Genomic DNA, 12123 nt, shown 5'->3' with positions numbered 1-12123 from the left:
CTCAGATCTCCTTCTTCCCGACCACTTCCTTCAGCTCCTCTGGGATATTATCTCCAGTGTAGGCCTACCTGGAGCCTCCACCCAGTAAGACATACCTGAAATTTCCCCTTGTGGGACTAATAAAGGTATATCAAATCAAATCAAAGCCCCCATCTGGGAGGCACCCCCACACAAATCTTATTAAAATGTTTTATTTATTTAATTTATTTTGGATTTTTACAGTTTTGGTCCTCCAAAGCTAAGGAAGAAAGAAAAGAAGAAGTAAAGTTTATTTAAGAAAAGTCCCGTGCATGACTTTGGTAATAAGACATCTTTATTAATCATTTGGAGAGACATGCTAGATTTCTGTACAGTGTGAATGGAAAGCCAGAGCACAGGGCTTCCCCCCCCCACATCCTCAAACACACAACTCCTCCCCCAACAAGACATCTGCTGCATCACTTGGTCCATTTCAAGAGAAATGTTAACAGGAAACAACGAAACAAAGGTGGACTTTTATATTGAAGGGGAATAAATACGAGTGTGTGAGTGTGTAATGATCAATCATTTTGCTGTGATTTGAAACACAAATACCTCCCTCCTCACGAGGCAGCAACACAAAGAGAGTAAACATTACAAGACTTTCATTTTGAGGGATTCAAACTTAAAATCCAACTGTTCTATAACCTGCAAAACAATGTGTTCCAGTCCAGATCTCCCATCATATTTGACCGATCCCGTCTCTCACTAGTCTTATTATTTGGCTCATTATGTGGGTTAGAAAGGTTCACTAGCTTTCACCAGAGTGCTCCCCAGTTTATTTTTTTGTGTGGTTTTTTGGAAACGTGAACAATTCCTACATGTTTGATTCTACTCTAAGACACAGTAAATATTATTATTTTTTAACCATGTTTCTAAAACATCAACATTGTCACTCTAAATCTAAAACATGTTCTTAAAAAGTGCAGGAAAGATTTCACCTCAAAGACAAGTCAAAGTAGTGTTCTCGACTGACTTCACAACCGCCACATAATCCTACGACTCTGGACATTTTTAAGAGCCGTTTGCAACCTTGCATCATACAAACGGCAGCAGTCAGTTTAGGTGCTAGTATGAGGATCCACTGGTGTCAAAATTACATTTGTATGGCTTCTGTCTGTGTGGCCAAAACATGCCCGAAAAGTCGCCCTGCTCGTTTTACTGGATGTGAAAAAACTTTGTCTGTTCACAAAAACAAGAGACAAGCAGAGCAGCACTAAGAAAAGATGACAGCCTCATCTAATACAGGATTTATACTTATTACAAGGGATAAAATAAATAGAAAGACACATGATGTCATGGCATCATCTGGAGCAGAGTCAGTCCCAGACTAGTGGGTGTTTTTGCCCAACAGCAGCAGATCTCTGCTGACCCACCTCAGCTACAGGGTGGACATCGGACTCGTGTGCCTCTAAGTACAGGGCATTCATTGCTGGTTATGATTTTTCCATTCCTCTATATGACGATAAAACTCTAAACTTGAAACCTGCACTGCAGCCACAGGCGTGTAAAGGAGCACCAACTGTCGGGTGCTTTCAAAGCAGAAAAATTAAAAGAGACCTCCATACAAAAGGAACCGCTAGGGATCCTTCATCCAGGGAAAACCTGTGACTTTTTCTTCCTCCGCACGGACACCTAGTTGACCGTAGGGCTCTCTCTCAGTCGGCTGTGCCTGAGCTGAATTAAATACTAAGTGAGTCTGAGCTTTTAGGGAAGAGCATTTTGACATGTAACACAATAAAATCTTTTAAAAAGCCAGCTCTGTAGCATAAATGATGGAAAAATAGTGATCAGGTCAGCTTAACTACTTCAGCAGATTTTTTTCGTCAGTTGACTTTGATAAAAAAACAAACAAACAAACAAAAGAGACATAACCTCACCTCACCGCTGGACTACGGATTATTTTATGTTAGTTTAAGAGACCGTCTGACTGCATCTCTATTTTAGGAGAAGCCAGAGTCAACGTCTGTCAATCCACGGTTGGGTTTTCACCATCATACCGACAGCAGTTTTTACGCTGCTTCGTCCACGCTCGACAGAATCACTGCAATCATTTGCCTCAAGATTCTGTTTGGGGTTGCTTTCCATTTAGGGCAAATGAAGTCTGTTTGCACTGCATGCATTGCACCCACAGCTCACAAATGCTTAGTGTGTCTGTGTGTGAACATAATTTTGGCACAAATGGATCCTCATACTATGAGCATCAAAAAAACCAAACAAAAACCTCATCTCAGTGGGAACACGAAACGACAGTTTCTATGACAATCAGAAATGTCTTTGAATTAAGTGACTGTACATTTACCATGAAGCTTCTCATAACTTCATATTAACCTGAAAGGTCTACATGTGCAAATTAGTCTGTTGTCAGGAATGAAACTGATTTACAATGTTAAAGGTCGGTTTGAACACAGAACCGGTCATCAGGGAACTTTAGTCTGTCCTCTGTGACCCAAGGTGAGGGCTTTGATCCTCCACTGCTCGCTTACAGTAAGTACACTGTATGTGCATCATAATCACAAACACCAAGATACCACACAATGCAACAGCAGCTGACAGGTGAAAACGGTGACCCCAAAGTTGCCGTAATGTGGCGAGGATGATGCGACTTGTCAGTGGCCCTCTATGTAACTGCATTCTAACGTTGCCGATGCAGAAAGCACACGTTTACACGCACACACACACACGCACACACACACACACAACAAAAACATATCCTGTAGTCAAGTATACAAATCCAGTTCGTAAACAAACAGACAGAAAAAAAAGACTTGGACTAGTCGTCATCCGAGTGCATTGAGTCACGGGTGTAATGTTACCATTTACATATTCAAACTTGTGTACACGGGTAAACAGTACCTATGCTTAAAAACTAGGCATGCATTAGATACTCGAGAAGTTCGCTTTGTCCTGTAATGACTCAAACACCAAGTTATGGATCCCACCTGAGTTATGGGCAGAAGGGAAGTTGGAAAAAAAATGGTCTATTAGGAGTTACACAAGTTTTCAGTGGTTACAGTTTGGGGGATTTCTGTATTTGCCCATAACAGCAGTGGCATCCATAAAAAAAATATCCAAGCCTACCGTCTCTTGTCCAGCTCTCACACACAGAGCTTGTTGGGTCATTCCATAAAAAACAAAAAATAACACAAGTAAAAAGAAAAAAGAAAAAAAAGAAGAAATCAACAAAATCTTAAAAAGTTCCCACCTGGCTCCCTCAGAGTCAGCACGTTGTGTATGTACAGTAACTTCAAGATATTTACTGAAGTCATGCAGAGTTCTACCTTCAGACTATGAATATTTTCAGGCTTACATAGGCTGACATGTTTAACCCATTTCACAGAACATAACAACACCAATGTTGTTTCATAAGCTACATTCAAGCGTGTTATCACAGGAGGACTCATAACAAGAAGATCAAAATGTAAGTCACATTTCAGATGCTATAACTTATTTGGATCAGCCACATATCTCACATTTAAAAAAAAAATTCTCCACTGAATTACTAGAAATACCAATGATATTTCTGTCACTCTACAGATCCTATCATGTTGACAGCCTAACACTGATTTGCTTTTTTCATCTCCTGAACTTTTATAATAGATCAAAAATGACAGAAATCAGTAAGGTGAAATAAAAAAATGTACTTTAAGGGTCTGTAACTTAGAAAATATTCATAGTATGTGTTAAACACTAATGTTATTGTAACACTAAACTAACACTTAAACACCAATGTTATTTTACACTTAAAAGAAAAAAAAACAGAGGGGGTCAGGTGGGAGGCATCGACTGATTTTTATGGAATGACTCTTTTCCGGAGAGATTTCCCTGAATACAAAAATAGAAAAGAAACTGGGGAAACTCTTTAAAAAATGTACACATAAAGCAACTTGGTGTTCTCTCCTCCACAAACATCCTTTTTTTAGCAAGTTGTAGGATTTTTCTTTTTTTTTTTAAACTTGGCAGTTTTGTTAATAAAACCAGGCTACTTTCGAACCAAACCCACACACTGCTTGCTCCAACCGATGACCAATCGTCAGGTGAGGAGGCCAGATTCTCAACGTGCAAAGTCAACTGCGGTTAACCAATAGGAAGCAACAAAACAAGCATGTGGTGTAAATGATGTTTTCTTTTTTTCCCCCTCAGGATGGGTGCAGAGCATTAACAGGAACAGCCGCCCTCAGTGGTCGGGGGCTCCTGCGGTTTGTCCAACTTGATGTCAATCACTGAAGAAGAAGATTAAGGAACCTTTGGGAACATGAAGACTTAAAGAGGAAAAGCCTGCATTACCAGTTTCCACCACTAGATGCTGCTGTTTTTGCATTTAGCTTTCAATCAACAATTCTTACTGAACATGTTCTTCAATGAGTCAACAATAATAACAATAACCATAATAACGATTAAAAATTATACATAAAGCTTAAAGCGAGGAAGATTTCTGTGTCTGATTGATGACTGTCTTTTTTGGAGAACAATGAAAATGTTTATTTCCATTGTCATAAATGTCAAAAACTAGAAACTTTCAGCTTTATTTTGATTTGATTTTAGATTTTGATGTGGACAATATTGTTTCAGCTTTCATTTTCAGCTTCAAGTTTGGTTTATACTTTTATTTTTTTTTAACTAAAATGCTTGTTCACGCCTTGTTTTGGCTTCAAGTTTTGTTTCAATTAACCTACAAATGAGGTTTGGATGCATTTTATCCAAAAATCTTTCCCCAAGACACCTAAAGAAAATTTTATGCAACATGAAGAATTACCTTTTAACCAAGCAAAAGGCAAACTATGTGACTGTGTTACTCAGTGTCAAAGAATTGGTAAAGAATTTGATGGGCAACAGACCTGTCATGGTGTTATGGTGAACCTTGACATTTGACAAACGTGTTTTGTTCATGAGGCTGGCATTACCCAGCTCATCAAGGAAACCTCTCATCTATTGTTAGCAGCTGAAAATGGAAGCTGGGGGAAGCTGATGCACAAAGCCGTGTTAATGAGTAGCTTCTGTAAGTCAGAATGATTTTTCCCACAATGCCGGTGAGCTGTTATTGTCTATTTCCCTGTCAGTATGAGCTCCTTTGTCTTATGGAGGCAAAAGTGAACCATGACTGAGTGCTTCTATATGATGACCTGCTGTTAAATGCAGCAGCAGCAGCCTCCTACTTACTAATTACTGTTCTGCTGAACATGATGCATGTGTAAGGCCTGAAAAACTGTGACCTATATACTCCATGCAGGTGATTTAAGAAACAATCCCAGTGTGGCTGACAGATACCAGTCCAAACTGCTCCAGGCAGCAGTTCAGGTGTGTATATTTTTATATTTAATGGTTGCATGTCATTATGTGTCACTTCAAGGACGGCGGTTAAATGCAACATATACAGGAATGTTCCCCTTTGGATTGGATCCCATCTGGAAACTGAGGCTGCCAACATCTCCAAACCAAATGAGCCCCATCAAACTGGAATATTTTAGCTGCCTGAAAAGCGTGTGTGCATGTTTCAGCAGTGGTTAATGAGGCACTGGTAAACTGTTTCCTAACCGCTCATCCAACCCAGAGTCACCAGTGAGCCTGGAACCCAGGTGGGGACCCAACACATCCGTCCCTAAAGCATATTCAAAAATTTAGCTTGGATTGGTCAAAGCAGCTCCAAATATCTGTTTAACAGCTTAAAATCAGATTGAAATATACCAGCTTTGTAGGAAATGTTCACATTACTTTCTACTTCTGCTGTACTATATTTCTGTTAAATATAGTGCTGATGTTGTTTATATATAGGCAGTAAATACTGTCTATCATGGAGAATTTGGAAAAATAAAAGTGGTAAAATTCTGCAGCCTCCTCGATCTGGAATCAGCTTCAAATTCACCTAAATCTTAAAGAGTTGCTGTTGCTGGTGACATGGAGACAGTTACTCTAAACTTAAATTCATGAATGAATCTTACTGCCTGTTTTACGATTTTTTTGAAGTTTTTATGGTTTTTGGTAAATTTTCACAGCCTGCTTGTCCGCTAGAACAACACAGATTAAGTGGCCGAGGGAATCAAACCAGAGCCCTTGTGACCTTCTGGGACAAAGGTCGCCAGTTCAGCGAGCCACACCTGTGCTCCATACCGAGCAACAGTGACAAACAATGAAAACTGAACTGAAACCAACAAAGCCACTCTGAAAACTGGGAATAAACTGAAGTTAAAGGGAAAAAACAAATAAAAATAAAAACTATAATAATCCTGGTCGGATGTGATTTCTTTTTTACTTCCTCTCTCTCTTACAAACATGGATGACCCCAGCACTCGATCTGGGTCAAGAACCTTTTTCACTCTCCCCATCTGCAGCGGTAATGAGGCGCTGTGATTAGACAGGAAGCTGTTCTCAGGAAGAGAGCAGAAGGCTGCACTGCACAGGTGACATCCAGCATAAATCAGCATGACCTGTCTGGCCCCAATTTAAAACCAGCCATTAAAGGCAACAAGGGACAAACTGTTCAAAGAAATCCACAAAGCTAAAGCTCATTCTGCTCACTTAGTATTTGATTTGATTTGTTTTATTCCTTTTCACCATTTGAGTCAGCAAATTGTTATTTATATGTCATCTCTTCTGTTCCAATTATGGATGCTCAGATTAAATATGAACAAAGTTTGAGCCTGAATTAACTTTCATTTCAGTTTTCTCCAGGATGTAAAAAAAAAAAAAGAAGCATGTATAGGATTACCAATTAAAGCTAATGAAGACAAGCTTTAGAAAGCCTTCCACCCCCAGCAAGTTACACAGACACACAGTTACACTAGATTGCAGTTTCACTAAGGGCTCGATTCATACGCAAACAAGACAAACGTCTCTGTCAGTAGAACTAATTCACTTTATAGATATGGTTAGCCAAGAAAAAAAAAAAAGTAGTACTTGTGCATTTCATCTGCTGGTGTTGACTGGTCTACAGTGACTGAGCAGCCATCCACCAGGAGACTTAAGGGCACTGCATGCTTCCATCTGTCAATGAGCTTTATGGGGATGCCAATTTCCTCTCCCAGCACCTGCCCACAGTGCCAGGACTACTACAGAACCCCACAAAGAATACAGGAGAAGATGACAAACACCCAAAAACACAGATGAGCTAAAGGTCGCTATCAAAGCAACCTGGGCTTGAGTGACACTTCAGCAGACTCCCAGCCAAGTACCAAGCGTGTACTTTAGGACACATTTCTGTATGTAAATCTATCGGGGTGGATTTAGCTCTGGAGGTAGAGCAGGTCATCTACTAATCCGAAGATTTGTGTTTCAATTCTTGGGTGCTCCAGTCGCAAAGCTGCTGATGTATTCATCGGAGAGTGAGTGTTAGATAGAAAGCACTCAGATGTAGAAAAAAAGTGCTTGTGTGAATAAGACATGCTGTGTCATCCTTCTAATGTCTCTGGCTACAAACAGTAAGTAAGTAAGGATTATTTGGAGCAGTGACTCATGCAAAGGACCTTTTATAAGAATCCAAAACTAAAAATCTGAAGTTGGAGATGAACCACTTTAATATGAAGACAAATATCCAACTGTAATAAAAGCAGTTTCCACACGTGTATCCTGGTCTCAGCCTATCTGCGCCCTTCTCCCGGTGAGATTAATAACATTCACAATGCAATAACAGAGGAGTTGCTCCATTAAGTGACAGTGTCAGCAGAGCCACAAAGCTGCTGTCATCACCTGTCATCCATCACCGCACCACCTCACTCCGCTCGCGCCCTACATCCATTATGCTTCATTAAGACAGGGATGAAAAACAGGGAGAGAGATAAATGTAATTGGCTGTATGTGAGTGATGCGTTATAAGAAGGAAACATGGCTGCAATAAAGAAATGATCCAAGGACCTCAGAGTGCTGTTAGCTTACCGAATCTATTAGATAGTTTATAACACCAGAACAACTCTTAGTAAAAACTAAACTGGGTTCGACTAGCGAGGCCAAATGCTCACCTCTGAGGCATTCCCTGTTTTATCATCTTTTTTGACCATATTTTATATAATAAACATACTTTTCTAGGAAGCTACATTCATCTTTTATATACAGTCATAGCGTGTTTTCCAAAGTACAGCTTTTACTAAGCAGCTCCCTGTGCAGCATAAACTCATTATAACAGTGTTTACTGTGGTCCCAGAGCGAAGGTGCTGCAGGTCTCATTTCTTTTTGAATTCACGACTTGCCCTCTGCTGGCCATTGAAAAGAGTGCAGTTCTGCAGGATTTCTGCACTGGCCTCACCATTCATCCCATGACATCCAGTCAAGACAACAATACCAGGGCTCTTATTGTGATAGTTCAGTTTCTACTGCTGTTAGCTAGCATGGCAGACATGATGGTAAATCCTCTGGACATTTGTTTGGGGACCAGGAAATAATTTCCAGATAAATCTCATATAACACATCATAAAATGTTTGTTGACTCTGTTGATGAATTTAGGTTTAAAAAGCATTTTCCACCACAGGTTACACTTCTCATACGGTTGCTACGGTTACTTTTACCTCCACAGGATGACAAACTTACAGGAGAAATGGCCGATTACTGCTCCGTTAGATATTTTCAGTATGTGTGGTATTATTTCTTTATTTGAAAAAGAACGGGCACATCATGGCCACTACCAGCACAAACGTAATGCAATTCTCTGAGAAATGCTGCATGAACATATTCACAGACTGCTCACTTAGTTGCCTATGACAACATTAGCAGCAGAAACTGTGAATGCAGCTCAGATTTACTGTTGAAAAGACAGGAAGGCATAATTAAAAGAATGCTTCCTTCGCTCTGTCTGCTGGGTGTCAGGTCGTGTTTACCTCTGCTAGCAGTTTTAGGACACAGAATGGGTTATATTATGATTCACACATTTTCAAGCCTATCTAAAACAAACATCAGGTGGCTGTATGTACACTTTAATGCTGCAATCACTCTTCCTCATCATAGTTTAAGAAATTTAGAAAGAAGTGAGTTCGTTAGATCTCTGCAGTGCATCCCTGCATAAAGATGGCAGTGTGACGTTATAGCAGCCCCCACATAGCACACCTGAATATCTCTGACACTCCTGCTTCGCCAGTGCTTCACCACAGTATTATTCAATCCTACTTTCTGTCCTGATATACAGTGTGACTTGAGAGATCATAAATATACAGACAGGTTTGTGCCTTTCTAAGCTGTTCCATAATATAAACATGTCATAGATGGACACGAAATATCTTCTAGATAAATTTTAAGAATAATCAAAGAAGACTCAGATGGAGATTCGCCATTAAAGATGAGGGGAACAATCTTTGCGGGATGGAAATGTTCACATAATCAACAGAGAAAACAGATGGTGTGATGAGTAAAGGAGGCCATCCATGTCCAACTGGAATGGCCATCTATGAATAGATGGCCATGACACCAACTATCAGCCACATATACATAACGCAGTCCTGAAATCCCTTCCCAACCTCCGCTCCCACCTCAACCAGGGTGACCTTAGTATCTCACATCATGGTAAGGTGGGGCAACAAGTCACAACCACGTGATGTCAGGCCTGCCTCCAAAGTGACAGCTCCAGTAGAGATTAAATACCTTCGACTCTCCATCAGCTTTCAGAACTGCAGACTTATTTCAGATGAGAAATATCTTCAAGAATCTAAAACTCAAATACTTGAGGCTTTTTCTGCTTGATATCACCATCCTTATTCTGAAGATCAAAAAAGATCAGACGTGCATCCCACTTTGCAACCTACCTTCCCCCCACCATTGCCTCTCAGGCTGCATCTGACATAATTAGAGTCATATGTGTTGTCATAGATGCTCGTTCTACTTTGTTTTGGGATTTACCTACACAGAAGGAACAGGAGGTCCCAGAACAAAGGCCATGATGGGAAATTTAAATGACTTTAGACAGAAATGATGTTTCGACTACAACATTACAAAGCCTGAAAAAGCAACGGGATCTGAAGACTTTAGGTTGAAAACTGTGCTTGTTTTTCTTGAACCGAAAAATCTATAATAGAAAGAGAAATGTGGGAAATAGTCTACCTCACTGTTGAGTATAAAAATGAAATCAGATAAAGTAACAACTGTAAAAATGATAGCAGAAACCCAGACTGCCTGAGGGCTCTCTGTAGTTATTGATGAAAATTACAGCCAAATCTGTCTCACTGGCTTCATCTGTCTCCTTTAACATCAGATACGAAAACATGCAGTGAATTTTCACAGAAAGCAGAATGCTGAAAATCATCCTTACATGAAATCAGCAGCACTTGCAGCTCATAAATAACATGGTAATAATGGGGTGATCATTAAATAATAAAAAGGCAATAAGTACCACGTAGTATCAAAGTAATAAATACCAAATAACCCAGTGACAGCTTGACATTAACAGCGATTATATGTAATTCACAAAATTAGGAACTAAAGGACAGCTTTGCTCCCATCTCTAAGGAACAAAACATCATCTATATCTGCCATTTTATTCTTTCGGCAACTACAGACCGCTCGGACCTCTCTCACTCAGTAAATAGCAGCTTCACTTTAACACTATGCTCTGTGAAATGGTCACATCTTACAAGTATCTAGGGATCATTATAGATCAGAATTTGTCATTTAAAACTCACATTCAAAGGCTTGTGTCTAGTTAAAACTAAAACTAAGTTACTTTTTTGAAATCAATCCTGTTTCTCCCTCCAAGTGAGAAAAAACTTGATTCATGCAACTTTTTTACCTTTATTGGATGAAGGTGACCTGCTTTATATGAATGCACTTGGCCAATACCTAAAGAGGTTGGATACTGTCTGCCATTCTGCTTTTCGTTTTATTACTGGCTATGGAAATCGTGTACATCATTGTTCTTTGTATGCTGCTGCTAAATGTCAATCTTTGTATATTCGCAGATTTTCCCATTGGTTGGTCTTTATTTATAAATCTCCTTGGGCTGATTCCCTCTTATTTATGTGTTTATTTGTGTAAAAACCAAAACCAATACAGCCTTTGTTCTCACAATATCATACAACTGATTGTCCCAAAAATCAGAACAGAATTAGGGAAAAGGGCTTTTAAGGGCTTCACCAACTGAACAAGACCCCAATATACTTTGGCTCCTCCACTTGGGGAAGCAACTCAACTCATCCTCAATCCAGAGTGACTACTCCACCCTTTTCCACCACGACCTCAGACGTGGAGGTGCTGATTCTCATCCCAGCTGCTTCACACTTAACAGCAAACTGGCCCAGTGTGAGTTAGAGGTCACTGCTCGGTGAAGCCAGGGGCGAGGCGAGACCACTGATTCCAGCATCCTCCACCGAATGGCTCAAGAATAGAAGGGCAGCTCTGACCCAGTTCAGTGCCCACTGGGGCCTCGCTACGGTTCAAGGCATGCAGGAATCTCCAGGCGACACCTCAAGGGACGCAATGAAATCCTTTCTCCAAGGCAAAAGCCCCGTAGACTGGTTAGGCAAACTCTCAGAGACACTCAAGTGCTTCAAGAGGTTAATGCTCTGGTCCAGTTTTGCTTGACTAGATGAAAACTGCACTCCTTAATCTGAGGTTTACTTAACAGATAAACTCTACTCTCCAGCACCCAGGGTTAGACCATCCCAGGCAGGCTGATTTTCAAAGTAATAATGTGGTGATTAAATGTTAATGCTGTGACTTCTTACTTGTAAACACTTGTTTTCTGTAGAATAATTATAAATAAATTAATAAATTAGCTGTTTGTGGGGGTTTTTTCATAGTAATAGTAGATTACTCTTTCAAACAAGTTTATTATTCATTAGTCTGGAGAACTATCTGTGATGCGGTAATCACTCTGTGAAAATTCATGTGTTTTGCAGCATTCACGGTCCTCCTACTTCCTGAATAAAAAGCGTACTGTGGCAGGGTTTAATGCTTCAGGTCCCGACAAACCGTCCACAGGTGAAGCTGTGACATGCTCGGCTGGCAGCAGCAGATATGAGGTGTCAGTCAGGACAGGTGTATGCAGCTGATGGCTGAGACTCCTGTCACTGTTTAAATGAGCAAACCTGAGACACTGCAGACAAAACTGCAGGTACTGAGTGTCTGACTGACCGCCCCCTCCTTTGCCTGTCAGGCACCAGCGATGAAACAAAAAACAAAAACCTGAGAGT

At 40.3% G+C, this 12123-nt stretch overlaps 1 protein-coding gene across 1 annotated transcript in view; it reads right to left on the bottom strand.

Annotated features, from left to right (window-relative positions):
* Nucleotides 1–3953: 3953 nt before the first annotated feature.
* Nucleotides 3954–12123, bottom strand: part of rab6ba (RAB6B, member RAS oncogene family a) — a 65196-nt gene continuing 57026 nt past the window's right edge. The window contains exon 8 of the mRNA XM_063466738.1: nt 3954–4241. Coding sequence (XP_063322808.1) covers nt 4177–4241 — 65 coding nt within the window. The 3' untranslated portion in view covers nt 3954–4176. The remainder of the gene's footprint in view (nt 4242–12123) is intronic.

The sequence above is a fragment of the Pelmatolapia mariae genome, linkage group LG23 (genome assembly GCF_036321145.2).
Source record: "Pelmatolapia mariae isolate MD_Pm_ZW linkage group LG23, Pm_UMD_F_2, whole genome shotgun sequence".
Classification (NCBI taxonomy): Eukaryota; Metazoa; Chordata; class Actinopteri; order Cichliformes; family Cichlidae; genus Pelmatolapia; species Pelmatolapia mariae.
This window is presented reverse-complemented; position numbering and strand designations above follow the sequence as displayed.